Genomic DNA, 17,733 nt, shown 5'->3' on the forward strand with positions numbered 1-17,733 from the left:
GCTAAGGTGAACGATGCTGCAGTGAGCACCAGGGTGCAGCAGGTATCTCTTTGCAATTTCTCTCTCTCTCTCTCTCTCTCTCTCTCTCTCTCTCTCTCTCTGTGTGTATAAAACCACTAGAGCATATGTGTGCTAGTTAGTTTTTATCAACTTGACACAAATCTAGACATATCTGGGGAGAAAGAACCTCAATTGAGAAATGTTCCATCATACTGGTCTATAGGCAAGTCTGTAGGGGGTGTTTTCTTAATTACTGTGTGAGTAATGTAGGGTGAGTGGGGGCATCCAGGGCTCTGTATCTGTGTGTGTGTGTGTGTGTGTGTGTGGGTATTCAACCTACCATGGACCAAGCCAGAAAGCATCACTCCTTTGTGCTCTGATTCAGTTAGTTCTTGCCTCCCAGTTTCTGTTTTGAGCTTCTATCTTGGCTTTCCTCAGTTCCCTGAAAATTCTTCCTCAAGTTAGTTTTATTCAGTGTTTTATCACAACAATAGAAACATAACTAAGACTATATTTACTTGCATTTTGACTGCTGGAATCATCTTTATATGGATTTCCATAATAGTTGTGCCATTTTATATTTATATTTTCCATCATAGTATTGTACGAGGGTTTCAATTTCTCAACATTCTTGCTAAAAGTCGTTTTTGTCTTTTTGATAATAGCCATTCATACTTAAAATGAGATGATGTCTCAGCTTGATATTGAGCATTTTTCATATAATCTGTTGGATATTTCAATCTTTTTAAATAAAAATGTCCATTCAGATCCTTTGTCCATTTAAAAAATTGGATTATTTATTTAAAATTTATTTTTCCTTATTGCTGAATTGTTTGAGTTCCTTATGTTTTCTGGCTATTAATCTCTTATAGAAAGGCTTCATTTTATAAAAGAAATGTCAGTTCTTAAATTAAAGTGCATGCTTATTGAAAATACTGTATCAAATGTCAACTTTTTTCCTTTAGGTTGTTCAATCTTTTATATTTGCGCAAAGAAATTATTAAAAGTGGTTTATGGTAGTAAAGGCATTATATCTTTTATAGCTTCCCTATATTTTTGCACTTTTGTGCATATTTAAAGAAAATTAAATTAATTTACATAGAATGAATGACTATGAGGGGAAATCTATCTGTCTGTTTATATTTTTCTGACTATCTGGGATTTTATAATTTTTTAAGGATCTAGTAAGAGCTCTGATTATTCTCCTTATTAAAATTGAACATATGTATGCATATAGTCTCAACACAATGTCAGGCAACAGTTGGCCAGGTGAAAATGCCCACTCTAGGTTAAGTGTGGTCAGTGTTAATAGGCTGGGGAATACATGTGACTGAGGGGGCATCAGTGTGACTGTGAACTTATCCACAGTGACTGTGAAGTAAGGTTAGGTTCTACTTAGATGTCCTGGGTTTGAGGAGGCCAGAGAGACCCTGCAAGCTATTTTCCTCAGGCACTGAAAACAGCAATATCAGCAGCAGCACGACTAAGGGAAGAGAGGTAGGTGGAAAGAGGAAGTTCTTCTATGCAATGCTTAGATACTTTTTGGGAATTTGGGGAAAGACATGAAGGAACCAAAGATATTTACTTAGGGTTGTTATATGAATAAAGGTAGCATATACTATTGTGGCTATGCGTGTGTGTGTGTGTGTGTGTGTGTGTGTGTGTGTGTGTGTGTGTGTGTGTGTTGAGCAAAAAACAGCTGCCTGGATACAGGGATGAGAGGCTGTGGAATGTAGGAGCGAGGCACATTCCTCACTTCTTGGTAGGGCAAGGCAAATGTCTCCTCTCACTCTCAGCTGTCTCCGCTTTAGTAGACTGGAATCTAACCCAGAGGCAGGTGTTTAGAACAGCCATCAAATCTTTCCTGCAGCAATCAGTTAAGATTCTGGGTCTTAACTACGTCTTTTACTTTAATTAAATAAGTTAGGATTAATTGTGTTGCTTCTATTTTACCAAGTTTGCAAGTTAAATCAAAAGTAGGAAAAAAATTGCAGTTTGAATAAAATGGTTCAAATTAGACAACTGGTCATCTTTTTTTAGAGTGTTCATTCATAAAACATGCAAAAACTCCAGCTTTCTATTTTCAAACAAGTTAGTGCGTTATGGTAGCAATTATTTGTCTGTAATCAGTAGAAATTTGTGTGTGTGTGTGTGTGTGTAACTGCAATTACTAAGGTCCACTGGGTTTTCCTTTTCCACTTAAATTTTTCTCCACACAAATGGAAAACATAATTTTATATTCTCAATGTAAAAGCAAGGCTGATTTTTTTTTTCCTTTTTTGAAATCCTGTTTGGTATCAGAGCGCAGGGAAGATGCAGGCTCTTCCCAGCTGAAAGGGAAAGGGGAGAAGAGAAAAGCAGCTGGGGTGGGAATAAAGAACCGCCAGAATTGTTCCTAGAAGAGGAAGAAAGGACCAATGTGGTATCTCTGTTGTTAACCATAGAAAGGCAAATTCCAACCACAAAAGAAGCTCCTTGTGGTTTGGGGATTAACAAAGAGGAAAAAGAATGGCAGGACCTGGTAGTGTAGCGGGGAAGGCAGGGGAAAGGCTGCCTCCTGCCGCAGTGTTGATGGGAGTGGCAGTTGGAATCCTGATCTCACTGGTGACGTGCCCCTCACGTGAGCCGAAGCCTACGTGTGCAGACCTCCTCCTAATTCTGGTCTACCTTAGTGTTTGCTCTCTCTGTTATTGTTGAGAGCAGGCAGGCCTGCTGCGGAAGGAAGAGGAAAAGGTAACGGCCTGGATGCCAGCAAGTCTATGCATGGATGATGCTTGGGGGATCGCTGTTAGCCGAGATATGGGCGACACAGTCTGCTCTCTTCATGCACTTGCAATGCCTTCGGATCCTCTTGGGGGTGGGAGGCGGTGAATCTTGGAGGGGGAGATTCCAGGAGAGACCCCGGATGAGGTTTGGGGCGGGAAGCCTTTGGCATGTAAGGGCCTAGAATCCGGAGGGACAAGTATTATGGGTTGGTGCATGGATCCTATGAAGACAGAATTTTGAGGTAATGAGATATCCTCTGTCATTCAGTAGGGTGCAGCACCTTTTGGAACAAAGAAATAATCAACATCGAATTTCTGCATGTCAGTTTAAAGCTGAGACTGTCTGCGACCTGCATATAAGTGGTAGCTGGGGAATTTATTATAACTCGGGGCCATTATTGACTTTGGCAGTCGACGTGTGCGTCGTTCCCTGCTCCCACCCCAGGAAAAAGGACTGTTCTCAGAGTTGTACAGGAAAAAAAAGGGGGGCTATCATCGGGGGTTGGGCTGGGTTGGGGAGGACGGAAGAGATATGTGGTCTTCTTCCGTAGCTCGAGTTTTCCCGTACTCGCTGGGCCCGCCCCCAGTGCTGCGCTTCCAAAGGGGTGTGGTTTTTGCAGGAAAAATGGCCGACCACCGCAAGAAGGAGTGCCGGGATGTAGCCCTATAGCACCGGGGCGTTGTCAGCTGAGTCCAGAGAACTGGGGGTAGGGTGAGAAACAAAACCATGAAATCCATCTGACCAACCAGGTCCCTGGATTTGGGAAAGCTAGTATTTGGGAAAGTATTTAGGTGGTATATATTTTGTGTTCTGTGTCTCTGCTTAGGTGCCTGTATCTGTGGCTCTCGCTCCCGAAGACCAGACTAAACCGAGAAGCAGGGAAGGGAGGAAAACTTCCCAGAATCAAGTAGGTCCAAGGAAAAAGTGTGATGACACTGTTTGGAGGTCGCTGGGGTAGACGATAATGGTGACTATGAACTCGAGTGGACAGACTCACAGACCTTCTCTGCACCCCCTCTCCTGGTACTGTGTTGGAGATGGGGAGGACATTATTTTAAAATACTGTATGGTGCAGTCTTTGTTGCTTTTAGTCTAATAGGAACCCGATTTGTTGGTCTTTAGGTATGGAGAAGTCAGGGGCTTAGACGAGGGGGTGGGAGGGAGGAAAGAAATTTCTCAGAGCAGTGGAAATTGATGTAATTATTCAATAGATCGTGGAGGCTGTCTTTAAGGTAGTCCAGTGGGCAGAAGTCAGTGAAGATGCACTTAAAAGTCTATCTGATTTCTAGGTACTGCTGTCTATTTCTTTACAAGAAAGGGTGTGTAGTGTCACCTAAAGGGTGTGTAGTGTCACCTTTGGATGAAGTGACAGACAGGGTAGTGGGGGGCAGGAAGACAAGATGAGACAGGGGACTGATCATCCAAGGAGGAAGGCAAATAGAAGGTAAGAAACACTGTAGTGAAGGACAAGTGCCTGGGAATTGAGATGGATATATGTCCTGCCTTGAGGGTGATTTATCTGGTTCTTTTGAATTCTCAGCTCAGACTTCTGTATCCTTTTGTTTGTAGATCTGCAAGAGGCTGGAAAGGAGGAAGAAACTTCTTGGATCTCTGAGGGTATATGTGAGGGTGTCTCTGTGACCCTGACTCAAGACATCTGCTGCAAGGGTAAAGATCAAAGTGTGTGTGTGTATAATAAATTGAATATAATATAAATATATTCAATTGGACATTCTTGGGATGGGTGGAAGAACATAAATTTAGAGAATCTGGCTGTTTGGAAAACTTCCAAAATTGCTTCCAGATAAAGGGCAGGAATAATGATGAGGAGACCAAGCCCCAAATGTTAGCTAATATCTTTGTATGTTTGTAGGCAAGTGATTAAGTCTATTTATGAACAAAAGCACAATTGGAGAAGTCAAAATTTTGTAATCTTCCTTTTTTTTTCTCCTAGGTATCGCTGTATCTGCTGTTGTAGCTGCCTCTAACCTGCAGAATCTGAAGACTTTGCCCCTGACCTGAGAATATTCTGGACCAGAACAAGTCAGCTCTGTGTCCAGCTTAGGAGATTCACCCCAGCTGTACGATGGGTCGCACCCGGGAAGCTGGATGTGTGGCTGCAGGCATGGTCATTGGGGCTGGTGCCTGCTACTGTGTATACAGACTGACCTGGGGAAAAGATGAGAATGAGAAGTTGTGGGATGATGAAGACGAGGAAGAGGAGGAAAAGTCTTGTAGTGGCAAAACTGAGAAAGAACTTAAGACTAATGTTGGGGTAGGGGCGGGAGGCAAACCTCAAGGTGACTCAAAGTCCAAGGTTGAGGTGAATGTGGGACCTGAGAATGGTCCAGGTGTAAAGAAAGAAGTGCACCCAGAATCCCAGAGTGGGGGTGGCCTAGAGGCTAAGGCCAAGGCCCTTTTCAAGACTCTAAAGGAACAGGCACGTGCAAAGGCAGGCAGAGGCATAAGGCTTCCTAACATCTCTAGGAATAGGACCCTGACATCAAGTTTGCCCTGCCCAGGAGGCAGGGGTGGAGGCTGCCACCCAGGAAGGACTGGTTCTAGGGCTAGGAACAGGACAAGTGGGAAAGCCAAGAGAAAGAACCGAAGCAAGAGCAACAAGGCTCCAGCCACAGCATGGCCTGTACGCAAGGGCAAGTTCAGCTTTCCCTATAAAATTGATGATATTCTGAGCTCCCCTGATCTTCAAAAGGTCCTGAACATCCTAGAGAGAACAAATGACCCTTTTACTCAGGAAGTAGCATTGGTCACACTGGGTAACAATGCAGCATATTCATTTAATCAAAATGCCATCCGTGAATTGGGTGGAGTCCCTATTATTGCAAAACTGATAAAAACAAGAGACCCCATTATTAGGGAAAAGACTTACAATGCTCTTAATAACTTGAGCGTTAATTCTGAGAATCAGGGCAAGATTAAGACTTATATCAGTCAAGTGTGTGACGATACCATGGTTTGTCGCTTGGACTCCGCTGTCCAGATGGCTGGATTGAGACTCCTTACCAACATGACTGTAACTAATCACTACCAACATTTGCTTTCCTATTCTTTCCCAGATTTCTTTGCTTTGTTATTCCTGGGAAACCACTTCACCAAGATCCAGACTATGAAACTGATTATAAATTTTACTGAAAACCCAGCCATGACAAGGGAGCTGGTCAGTTGTAAAGTACCTTCGGAATTGATTTCTCTGTTTAATAAAGAATGGGATAGAGAGATTCTTCTTAACATTCTTACCCTCTTTGAAAATATAAACGATAACATAAAAAGTGAAGGGCTTGCATCCTCCAGGAAGGAATTCAGCAGAAGCTCACTGTTTTTCTTATTTAAAGAGTCTGGAGTATGTGTGAAGAAAATCAAAGCATTAGCAAACCATAAGGATCTGGTGGTCAAAGTGAAAGTTCTAAAAGTCTTAACAAAATTATAATTTTAGATCTGTTCTAAACAACACTGATGTGATGTTTCTTAAGTTTGCACGTGGGAACAATGCATTTTGTAAATTCTTAGGTTTTCATTGCGCTTGTGTAGCAAAGGGATCCTTTGAGCTGCTATTTAGGAATAGTGAACATCACAGATTATCAATAGCCATTGATGCTGGCTTTAGATTGAGCCACTTTAAGTATGCCAAATATATATTAGGGCTTGCACAAAGAAAACATTTATTAATTCAACTTGCTATCTAGGTTGAGATATTTTTATTGTTTAACTAAACTGACAGTGAAGTAACTATATGTCATAAATAAGCTATACTTTTGTATTGATTTAAATTTGTTCATCTAAGAGTTGTGCTTTATCAATAAAGTTATGTTTAAGCAGAAGGAACAAAAGCACTGTCTTTGTCCTTGGGTTCAGGATCTGTTTGGAGACACCATATCTGACAATACTTAAATTTAAAGTCTGTGTATGTTTATAAAATCTATAAGAGCCCTCTTGGCAGTACTGGTGCATGCCTCTAATCTCAGCACTTGGAAGCCAGAGGCAAGAGAATCCTTATGAGTTCAAAGCCAGCCTGGTTTTCAGAGCAAGTTCCAGGACAGCCAAGGTTATGCCGAGACACCGTCTCAAAAAACCAAACAAATCTGGAAGAGTTTCTAGGCACCAGTGAATGCTTTAGTGCTTAGAGGCAGCAGAAACTATGGTATACAAAGATGCCTAGGGAATCCTTTTTGGAGAAGGGGAACTTAAGGAGGCAGTGTTTGAAGAATAAGATAACAAAAGACCAGACAGTTATTAAGGGTAGATTGGTGGAAGAAAAGCCTAGAGATGTGGATACAGCTTCAGAGAGAAGGTTGATGAGCCTGTGTCAGTTTAAAGAGGAGACCCTTATATAATAATTCATAAAAGTCAGTGAGACTGACAGGTTACTAGGAAGGATTCTTACAGACAATTGCCTGAACTGTCACAGATCACCAGAACTACAAGCATGTACACATGCTGCCGAACCTTACAACTTTAATCATCGATGCCATGAATTTTTGTTTGAAGCCATCAGTTATGATCTTTATTTAGTCTTTACACCTTTTCCTTTGCTTCAGACTCTTTGAATAAGCCCATGGTTTAATGTGCTATGTGGATCTGAGTCGTAAACCTCCCTGTAACTCTAAAACAAGAATCAGGTTTTTTTGGTTAATTTCTCTCTGTGTGTTTCGTTTTTATTTTTTTAATTTCAGATGATGGTAGGATAAGCTAGATCCTGGTAAGTGCTGAGCGAGACAGGTATGGGGCAAGACCAGTAGGCCACTTCCTGGTGTCCCAGTATTTCCCCAAAGGTTGCAGGTCTGGATCATTTTAGGAAGGGCAGGATCTTGACTGTGACTGGTCTGTAGAGCTCATGGGTCATGTCAGGGAGAAGTTAGTGTCTTCTCTTTTAGGGATGCTATTAAGACACCCAGAGGATATCCTGTCATTTTGATTTCCTCATCAAACACATTTAGGATCTCTGTCAGTCCAAATGCGATCAAAGATAATTTTGTAATAACGGAGCTCAGTTGGTTATAAATCATCCCCACCTTCCCAAAGCATAACATATCAAAGCTCAGGAAACAGGTTTTCTTTCTTTAATTCATATTTCATCTGCCTTGTTTCAAAAGAGACTCCAGCTGGGCAGTGGTGGCGCACACCTTTAATCCCAGCACTTGGGAGAGGCAGGCAGATTTCTGAATTCAAGGCCAGCCTGGTCTACAGAGTAAGTTCCAGGACAGCCGGGGCTATACAGAGAAACCCTGTCTTGAAAACAGAAAAAACAAAAAACAAGAGACTCCAGTGTGGGGCAGACAATTGATGTAGGTAACATACATTTTATGTTCATGGCTCTCTGGTTTTGCTTGGTTCTGTTGAGAATGTTTTTGAACATATTGATCACATAAGACCGTTTTTCTTTATTTCTTTGAGTTCTTTTGAGACAGGGTTTCTCTGTGTATCCCTGGGTGTCCTGGAACTCACTCTGTAGACCAGCCTGGCCTCGAATTCAGAAATCCACCTGCCTCTGCCTCCCAAGTGCTGGGATTGAAGGCCTGCGCCACCACTGCCTGGCAAGACCGGTTTTCTATGCTGGCAGTTTACATTCCGTTTACACCACATCCCAGGCTGCAGTTTGTTCCTGGTTTGTCTGTTTTAAGTTGTGGCCCTTCGTTGTCTTTAGTTGAGAGCAGTCTCAGCTCTATTGCTAGGTCCTGTGTGTGCTCAGGCTGAGGGCAAGGTGGGAACAAGAAAGGGGTACTTCCTTACAACTGACAGGCTTCACCTTCTCCACTGGGGCCTTGTCAGGCCTGTGTTGAGAGCTTGGGCAATGTGTGTTCTTGAAGATGGGTGTGGGAGGAGTGGGAGGGAAGCAAGGGGTGCAAGCCCTAGTGGAAGGGAGGGGTAACTTTGTCTGCAGAGCTCATGCAAATGAAATTCGATCCCCTGTTGAGAGTGGGCTGACCATTAACATCCTGAAAGGTGAAAGAGGAGCTATAATAAAGCCAGCTTTGTTTGAGCCTGCAGCCTCCTCCTTTACTGAGCCTTGTTGAGCTTGCAGAGGCCATAGCATGTTATCAAACAGGGTGCGACCTCCATCGGAAAATAAAATCCATTTAATTTATTTATTTCTGTGAGAGGTAGAAATAATAAGCACAACCGGTTCTTAATGGTTCCTACTTAGAACATGTTCTCCCTAAGATCAATGGAGATTGCGATCAAGGATCAGAGGGTTGTTTATTTACAAATCTGGCATTTGAGTGATTTAGATAGATATTGCTCCCATCAAAGTAAGAGGTTTGGTGGAAATCTGCTTCATTAACTTTATGGTTTTTTTTTTTTCTTGGAGAAATGATCAGTGATTGATATTTCCTTATTTTCTCTTCATGACTTCTAGGTTTTGGCCATATAAAATATGAAGTATAAAATATATTGTTTTTTCATAAATTTATTTAATATTTTTATCTAAAATATTGGTGATGGGGCCGAAGAGATGGCTCACTAGTTAAAAACACTGGGTGTTTTTCTAGAGGACACAGGTTTGATTCACAGCATCCATGTAGTGTCTCACAACTATCTGTAACTCCAGTTCCAGGAGACCGGACATCTCCTCTAGCCTCCATCAGCAACAGGCATGCATGTGATGCCCAGATAGATATGCAGGTAAAATATTCAAACACATAAAACAAAATAAATGAATCTAAAAAAAATCTTGGTTGTATCCAATCATGTATATTAGGAAGTCAACATATATTTCCAATACAATTTCCCAGACAAAGGTGTTCCTTTGTGGACACATGTTTTATATTTCATCAGACCTTGATTATTTATGACATGTTACTCTATTCTATAATCAAAACATTTTTGTTTGCTACTGTTGAGGCACAGCAACGTTCTATTGTTCTATCTTTTACTACATAGCTTTATTTCATTAAAAATTAATAATCTGGGACAGGCAGTGGTGGTGCATGCCTTCAATTCCAGCACTTGGGAGGTAGAGGTGGCGGATTTCTGAGTTCGAGGCTAGCCTGCTCTACAGAGTGAGTTCTAGGACAACCAGGGCTACACAGAGAAACCCTGTCTCAAAAAAACAAAACAAAAAGCCAAAAAATTAATAATCTGGTGGTTTCTTAGCTCAAGACTCGAAAAATAGAAACCAAAAGCTTACCTGGTGACACCGTAGTGGGATATGCAATTTGGGAAAACATGAGTAAAGATAAATGGGGACTAAGGCAAGGCTGCATGGAAAGCAAGCATAAGAGTTAGTCACCATCTAGACACAGTTGGTTTAAAGCATGGTTTCCAAGAATCTAAGACTTGGCATGCATACTTGTGCAAATGTGTGTGCATGTGCAAGTGTGTGTGTGTGTGTGTGTGTGTGTGTGTGTGTGTGTGTGTGTATTTGATATGTGGTGCTGGAGATCAAACCCAGGGCTTTTGATAGGGCAGGCAAGCACTTTGTCACGGAGTCACTTCTCTAGCCCTCTGTCAGCTTTCATGAGCAACTGGTCTCTTGATCAAAGTCTGCCTTATAGGGCATTAACTCTTTTGTATGTCCATAGGGGAGATCATGTTAGTTTGTGCCTCCACTACTCTCTCCCCATTAGATGACACTATATCATGTGACTCCTCAAGGTGTAGCTGGAACCAGAGTGGCAACGACCATGGTTCTTAGAATGTACAAGCAGGATGAATCTTTGTTCTCTATCTTCTGGACAGAAAATAAACAGTTAACCAGGATCAGAGGTAGAGTCAAATGGGTCTTGGATGGCACATAAATTGAACTAAGTAGGAAATGTTATACTCACAATCATGCTACTGCATGAACCACGGGAAGAGATAGCCAAATTGTGTTCTGGGAAACAGTTTTATTGTATGTATATAACAAGGCCCAGGGGATATTAGTCCTTAACGATCAAATTCCTCAAGATCCAAAGAGTGAATATTTTGGTTTCTTTGCCCTCTAGTTAAACACATTGTGGTTGGGTATTTTAGACTAATATGAAGGGATTGCTAGAATAAGAAGGGATGGAAAGGCAAGGACTTGCAGCAGTGATATATGGTTAGTTGCGTACATGACAGCTTGCACATATGCCTCTGCTGGAAATTGACCAGACCACATGGCTGTTTCTTATTTTTCTTTCTCTCAGTCTTCTACAGGCCTCTCCTGCCACATTATGTGTCCACTATGAAGGGTTCCATAAGGGACCACAAGACGGGATCCACTACACTTTGGGCTTTGAAAATTATTTAGTTTGTAAAAGTGGTCTGGACCAAAAATTTGGAGTCAGCAATTGAAGTACTCATCTATACTCATCTATGCCCCCTCAGGAAGCATTATAGTACATGTGCATATCAATACACTTGAGTATTATAAAATTTGGTGCCCAGTCCCCTTATGCAGGATATAATACACATATTGTCAATATGTGCATTATAAAGAATAAACATTATAATAACTATAAATCATGTTAAATCTTGAAGATATAAATATTTTCATATCATTTTTATCAATATTAGGTTGTGTAGCTTGATTTTCAAGTACACAGTGATGTCTCTATATTGATATAGAAAGATCTCTCATCAAAATATTCCATTTTATGTGTGTGGATGTTTTGCTTGCATATATATTCCTGCACTATGAGTGCGTGGTACCCATGGATTCCAGAAGAGTTTTCAGATTTAAAATGTCCTGGATTGAAGAATTTTGCAAGTAATGGAGACTGTTTGTCTGTCTGTCTGTCTGTCTGTCTATGTATGTATATCTATCTATCTATCTATCTATCTATCTATCTATCTATCTATCTATCTAAGATATTGAAAGTAGGGCCTCATGTATGAGAGGCAAGAGATAGAGTTATGTTTCCAGACCTCTTTTGAAATTCTTACTTTGAGATAAGATCTCACTAAGTGGCCCGAGCTGATCTTGAATGCAATCTGAAGCCCAAGCTGGACTTGAACTCATGAGATAGTCCTGCCTTAGTTTCCTGAGTAGTTAGAATTACAGTTGTTTTCTCTCTCCTCCTTCTGGGTTTCCTTCATGCATAATGTTGTCTGTTTGATGGGTTACTCAGCCTTAGTTCGGGTTCCTCTCTTCTTTTTGCTGCCTGTTCCTCAGAGTTCATACTTTCTATTTGCCCAGCCCTACATTCACCAAGTCTTTTCTTTGGTTAGCCCTCCAATGACGTTTTTCATTGTAACCATTGACAATTTCAGTACCAGAATTACTTTCCTCCCTCCCTCTCCTTCCTCTCTCCTTTCCTGTTCCTCTCTTGTCCCTTCTCTTCTTCCTCCCTTTTCAATTTCTATCTCAGTCAAATTTCCTGGTTTGCTGAAAGCATTCTAATGGTTTCCTTTCTTCACGGTTGTCTTCACTTCTTTGAGCATATTAAATTCATGGATTTGCAGGCTTTGTCTAACAAATCCAATGTGCAGGCTTCCTCCGGAAGGTTTGTATCGGTTTATTGGTTTTCTCTGTAAAGTCCAGATTGTCTCATGTTTTCATGCCTTACAATATATTTTTTCTTAAAAAAAGAACCCCCCCCCGAAAAAAAAAACCATTATGATTATTTTGTCTACTGGAAGTGAGACTCTGCTATTTGTTATGGTGATTTTTGTTGGTGTTGCTACTGTATTTAGCCATTTTATTAAATCAGTCTAAAAGAATATGTTCTTTTTTGTGACAGTGGCCACTTTAATGCATGTTCCCTGAGTTTAACAGTAAGCTACCCAGTCAATCGAGATTTCTTTCATGCAACCAAGTCAAAGCAAATCAAAACAAAATGTTCCATTGTTTTCAAATGGGCCATGTGTGTTGGAGGCACACTTTAAAACACTTTTGCATAATTTACAACTTTTCTTTCGATTTCACTTCGTATATATTTCACAGTCTACACCTAAAGGTCAGTCAGAGGTGAGAGAACCTAGGGTCATGTTGTTAGTCTCATTAGGTGGCTCTGGCTGGCAGGGGTGGGGGTGTGGGGTGGGGGGGGGGGGTGTGGGTGGTGGGTGGGTGTTTCCTACAGAAAGCAGGCTGGCCTCAAACTCACAGAACTCTAGCAGCTTCTGCTTGGAGTGCTAGCACTAAATACGTGTGCCCAACAATGTCCTGTGCATGCATTGTGGATTTCAGAAATAGTTTGACGCTTTACCAAGGTCATCTTCTTCAAAGCATCGTATTCTCCAGAATTTCTTCTCAATTGATGCAGTGTGCTTTTTAAAATCTTCATTGCTGTTCTACACCCCAGGCATTAGTATGTAAATACATTTGCCTTTGCACAGTTTTCAACAAATATCCCTAAAGTAGACACTTCATTCTTGGAAGTGTTCTGAATTCAGTAAAATAAATGCAAGCCCTTTGAGCAGGTTCTTGAGAGAGTCACCAGAATCTTAGAAAGCCATACTCATAGATCCTTATGAATATAGTTTGTTCTGCTCTTTTTTTTGGGGGGGGGGCTAGGAACACCAGCAGAGAATGTGAGTGGTCTTCTTTAAGGTTACCTCAGAGGCATGGGTGAGCCTGTGGTTAGATGGACTGTCACGAAGTTCTTTTACTGAAGTTTAGCTCTTCATTCTCTCTTGATTTCTCTGGCTGGCATAAAGCTGTGATTATTTTCTGCAGTTCCAATAAACTTGTTTCTGAATGTATCTTCCATCTACCACTGCTTTTCCTGATGAGTGGGATTTAAGAGAATTTGATGCTCACATCTTCTTTCAATTATTTTGATTAACAGCTGCACTTCCCTGTGAAAGAATTATTTATTGCATGTGAGACATCTGTGGTTTTTGTTGTCTGTGTTTTGGGAATAGTGAGCTCCAAGCTATAAGCTCTTCCAATGCCTCAGGATTTCCTTGAGAAAACAACTTCTGGGGCTGGCCAATTTCTCTCGGTCTGATGGCAGTCATGCTCAACCTTTTGCTATAGAAAACTAACTTTTTTTGTGTTTTTTTTTTTTTTTTTTTTGTTTTTGAGACATGGTTTCTCTGTGTAAGAGCTTTGACTGTCCTGTAACTCATTCGTAGACAAGCCTGGCCTTGAACTCACAGAGATCCACCTGCCTCTACTTTCCGAGTGCTGGGATTAAAGGCATGTGCCACTATGCCTGGCATGTACTAACATTTTGGCAATACTTTATAATTGTCATTTTTGTTTCTCCTTGTCCAAAAACATGAATGAATTTTTTCCTCTTGTTTTCAATGAGAAAACACATTGGTTTTTTGAGGTAAAATCAATTAAAGTGTACCTTCAATACTTTCCTTTAAAGGGAAGGAGGGAGGGAGGGAGAGAAAGGTTGAGATTCTGTGTTATCATGAACTCTTCCACTCTTCTATAAGAATGGTTGTTGTCTAGGAGTTTTTATTCTCCATCTAGTTCATGCCCAGGATCTATCAGTTTGCCAAAATTATTGTTGAAGTACTCCTACAGTTATTGGCTCCAGACATTTCTGTTTTAGGCAAGCTGCTTGTGACTGATTTTGTCTGTTCCATCAAACCATCAAAGTGTCTGCCAGCACTGGAGAGACAGAGGCTGCTGGGGGTGGAAACTGGGAACCAAGAACTGTAGAGAAGCAAAGTTCTTTGATCCAGCTATCAGCTCTTATTGACCTCAGTGACATGATTTTTTTATAGTCACATAAAGAAGAAAGGGACCATTCTCGTTCTGAGCAGTTTGTTATGAAAACGAAGATTGTCTGGGAACTGAAGGTCAAAGCTGGGCCACAGACGCCTACACCTGGATCAAGCTCATTTTAGTCCTGTAAATGATGCACAAGGTTGAGGGGGCAGAGCTGGTTTGGAGAACCTGGGGTTGATATGTGGGAAATGTTCTACAAAGTCCTAAACTAGTGAAAGGTACGATCTGTAGCTTTTTAAGTTCAAAACATTGATGCTTTTCACACCGATGCTGCTTTGTGTGTGTCTGTCTATAGAGGGCAGCACAAACCAAGAGAAGGGAAGAGGAAGTCATTTTTAGGATGTTTGATTCTAGCTAATGAAGTTTGGGTTCTTTTAAGGCAGCATCAGGCTTGAATCAGCCAGAAGTCCCAGGGCAAAGTTAAGCACTATATCAGAACCCATTATTCTGCTCTCGCTCCCAGACAATCCTTAATCCTAGTCCTCTTTGGTTCTGTGAGCACAGGGCCAGCATCTGTGGAATAGAAACGAAGGTTGGGAAAGAACAGAATAAAACAGTCCAGCAGTTGTGGAGGAGTATCTGGGTCATAAACTGACTGGAAAACGAAGTGAATAATGTGCTGAAAACCTAAACAGCAGACGATATTTCCATTTTATTTAGACTACACAGAAAGTAATGGGTTCCCGTATGATATTTTGGCGTACATCGCTTTACCTTGTTCATATTTGCCTTCCATTCAGTTGTATGAGTGCACTTTGGTTGGACAAAATAATGGGCTTTAAAATTAACTATATCTTCATGCAGGTATCTAACATACTGGACTTAGCTGGACTCTAGACAGAGCATTCTTGAGACTTCTATGTCAGTGCATGCACCCAAATTGATTCTTTCTTGTCTGTTTTCCTGTAGATAACCTAGGAAAGGAAGGAAATCCCTCAATACAATGTGGTATCCCAGAGAAAGCGTGGGAATTGGGTGGGACAAGTCAGAATATAGGATCTAGAAGCAGCACCGTTTCTGCTTCTCGCAGCCTTTGCCTTCCGTTCCCAGCACGCTGTTATATTTAACCAGGAAAAGCAAGGGTTATGTTTTCAGGGAAATTTCAGAGAGAAACATTTGGAAATTCTAATTGTGAAACAAAGGAAGAAAGGGAGAAAGGGAGGAAGGCAGCGAGGGAGGGAGAGAAAGAGGGAGGGAGGGAGAGAGAGCTAGAGATAGATATTTGGTGCTTCTTGAAAGATGCACAGTATCATGGCAAAGCTGTGTTGCTCTTAGGGCAGAAATTAAGAGACTCTGTTCAGAAGACACTCATGATAATATAGGACATACAATACAATGACTAGAGAACTTTGTCAAGACTGAGATCCATTGTGAGTTTTGATGGGAATGGGATGTTCTTGGTTGATGAACTACAGAAAAAGGGTGTGCAAGCCAGGTCGTGAAGTGGTAAGGGTATTCATTCACAACTGCAATAAAGGAGAAACCAGTTAAGAAAAGACCAGAAGAGTGGAGAACTTCAGACAGGGCTGAGGAAAAGCAGTAGTCTTAACTCAAGATTCAAAGAAAGCTGAAATCCTGAAGATGAGGAAGAGTTAAAAGATATGTGAAAAGGTATTAGAAAGTCACAAAGAGACTGTCATATCCATAAACAGGAATCACGCTTTGATCCACTGAAAAGTTGATATTTGGAACTTTTTTTGCAACTCACTCTATAGACTCGCCTGGCCTTGAAATCACAGATATTCACCCACCTCTAAATTCCAAGGGCGAGGATGAAAGATGTGTGCCACCACTATCAGGTTGACAAAAAAATATGTTACTTAAATTCTTGACCTGATCAAGTGTGCTTCCCTTCAAGAAGAACAAGAACAAGAAAAAGAACAACAACAACAAAAACGATGTTCACAGAGAACACAAATGCTGGCTTTTCCCTTAGCCCCAATGTCAGTAAGCATTTGGCCAGCCTCTCAGTGGTTGGAAACAGGAGTCCCACCACCCATCCCACTGTGAGGGAGAAGGCTCTGTTTGTCCCTGAAAACCCAAACAGCAGCCTTGAAAATCAGGGCCAGATTAAGATGTCCATTGATGAAGTGTGTCGAGAGACACTGTTGTGTTGCTGCAAGTCTTTTCTGCAGCAGGCAGGATTAAGTCTGCTAATAAGCATGACAGTCGTTAATAACATGCTTGCCAAGTCTGTTTCAGACCTGAAGTTTCCTTTGCTATCCGAGGGGAGTGGATGTGCAGAGGTGCGGGGCTTGGAAGAGCTGATGAGTTTGTCTGAAAAGCCAGTGCTGGTGGGGGAAGCACTGGCTGCCCAAATGCTCTCCTCATTCCTGTGCCTCTTTACCAGAAGTGGGAGCAGAGAGATGCTTGTGGAAGCCATCTCCCCTTAAGTGTCTGTCTCAGAAAGAATGAGACTGAAGCCACCCGGAGCCTGAGCACTTTCCTGAGGGCAAAGAGGCTGCAGTGGGTGCCACTAAGGATGCAGTCTTAGCCAGTCAGCTCCTCCCTGGGTGAGAGTTCCTTCCAATGTCTAAATGGAGGTCTACACTCTGACTGACCAGGCAGGGCTCTGCCAGAGCAGTGGGCAACTTCTGGGTTTTGTAGTGTGCAGGTAAAGTGCATTGTAAATTGCTGCCTTGCAGCCTTCTTCATGTGGTAAAGGGTAAGGGGATGCCTGTGGCCACTAGCTGGGGATGACTAACAGCAAATCACAGCATAGAGGTGAAGGGTAAGGGGATGCCCGCAGCCACTAGCTGAGGATAACTAACAGCAAGTCACAGCATCAGAGTGAATGTTGTTGTTGCCTGTGGTGATCTCCCTGTCTAAGCGCGGAACCACTTATCAGAAATGACACCCATATGAGAGCTTGCGCCAAACACCCTTCTCCTGCTGCTGCTGCTGCTGCTGCTGCTGCTTAGGTAGAAGTAGTTCCCCTTTCCTCTGTCCTACACTAGCTGATGGATGGCTAGCATGTTAATCAAGAGATACACTCCCTTCCTTCCACTGTAGTGACTGACCCCCTTATTCCCCAGCCCCCTACCCTCATCCCCATTGTGTATCCTCAATAAACTGTGTGCTTTGATTGGCAAGACAATTAAAAAGGGGCACTGGCCTCCTCTTTGACTTTGCGGCCTGCACAAAGAAACATGGAGACAAAATGCACCACAGAGTCCAGCTCTCTGGGCCCCCTGCTCCTTGAGGACAGGGCTCCTGCTCCCTGAGGACAGGTGCACTCACCAGGGCTCACAGGAGGCAGGGGCAGAAAGGTACTGCTATGCTTAGGAGAGGTAAGGTTCAAGAGAGGGGCTCAGGGAAGGGGTGAGGGCTGGGATACCATGAACTGTGCTTACAGA

At 42.0% G+C, this 17,733-nt stretch overlaps 2 protein-coding genes across 9 annotated transcripts; both read left to right on the forward strand.

Annotated features, from left to right (window-relative positions):
• Nucleotides 1-2,620: 2,620 nt before the first annotated feature.
• On the forward strand, nt 2,621-6,609 carry Armcx1 (armadillo repeat containing X-linked 1). 8 transcript variants are annotated; one of them, XM_029472945.1, is made up of 6 exons: nt 2,633-2,733; nt 3,034-3,128; nt 3,386-3,472; nt 3,593-3,673; nt 4,336-4,434; nt 4,721-6,603. In XM_029472945.1, the coding sequence occupies exon 6, from the start codon at nt 4,853-4,855 to the stop codon at nt 6,212-6,214; it is 1,362 nt and encodes a 453-aa protein (XP_029328805.1). In that variant the 5' UTR covers nt 2,633-2,733; nt 3,034-3,128; nt 3,386-3,472; nt 3,593-3,673; nt 4,336-4,434; nt 4,721-4,852; the 3' UTR covers nt 6,215-6,603. The 8 variants fall into 8 exon arrangements, with proteins under 8 accessions (XP_021009282.1, XP_021009281.1, XP_029328805.1 ...); XM_029472946.1 differs by having other exon boundaries at nt 3,034-3,086; XM_029472949.1 differs by having other exon boundaries at nt 3,037-3,128.
• A 9,666-nt stretch (nt 6,610-16,275) lies between these two features.
• On the forward strand, nt 16,276-17,462 carry LOC110286170 (protein ARMCX6-like). The gene has a single exon (XM_021152639.2). The coding sequence runs from the start codon at nt 16,276-16,278 to the stop codon at nt 16,768-16,770; it is 495 nt and encodes a 164-aa protein (XP_021008298.1). The 3' UTR covers nt 16,771-17,462.
• Nucleotides 17,463-17,733: the final 271 nt, after the last annotated feature.

Source organism: Mus caroli, chromosome X, assembly GCF_900094665.2.
Source record: "Mus caroli chromosome X, CAROLI_EIJ_v1.1, whole genome shotgun sequence".
Classification (NCBI taxonomy): Eukaryota; Metazoa; Chordata; class Mammalia; order Rodentia; family Muridae; genus Mus; species Mus caroli.

Bases quoted from the DNA above. Each gene is read 5' to 3' on its own strand.
- Armcx1 (XM_021153623.1), top strand. From the start codon at position 4,853: ATGGGTCGCACCCGGGAAGCTGGATGTGTGGCTGCAGGCATGGTCATT.
- LOC110286170 (XM_021152639.2), top strand. From the start codon at position 16,276: ATGTTCACAGAGAACACAAATGCTGGCTTTTCCCTTAGCCCCAATGTC.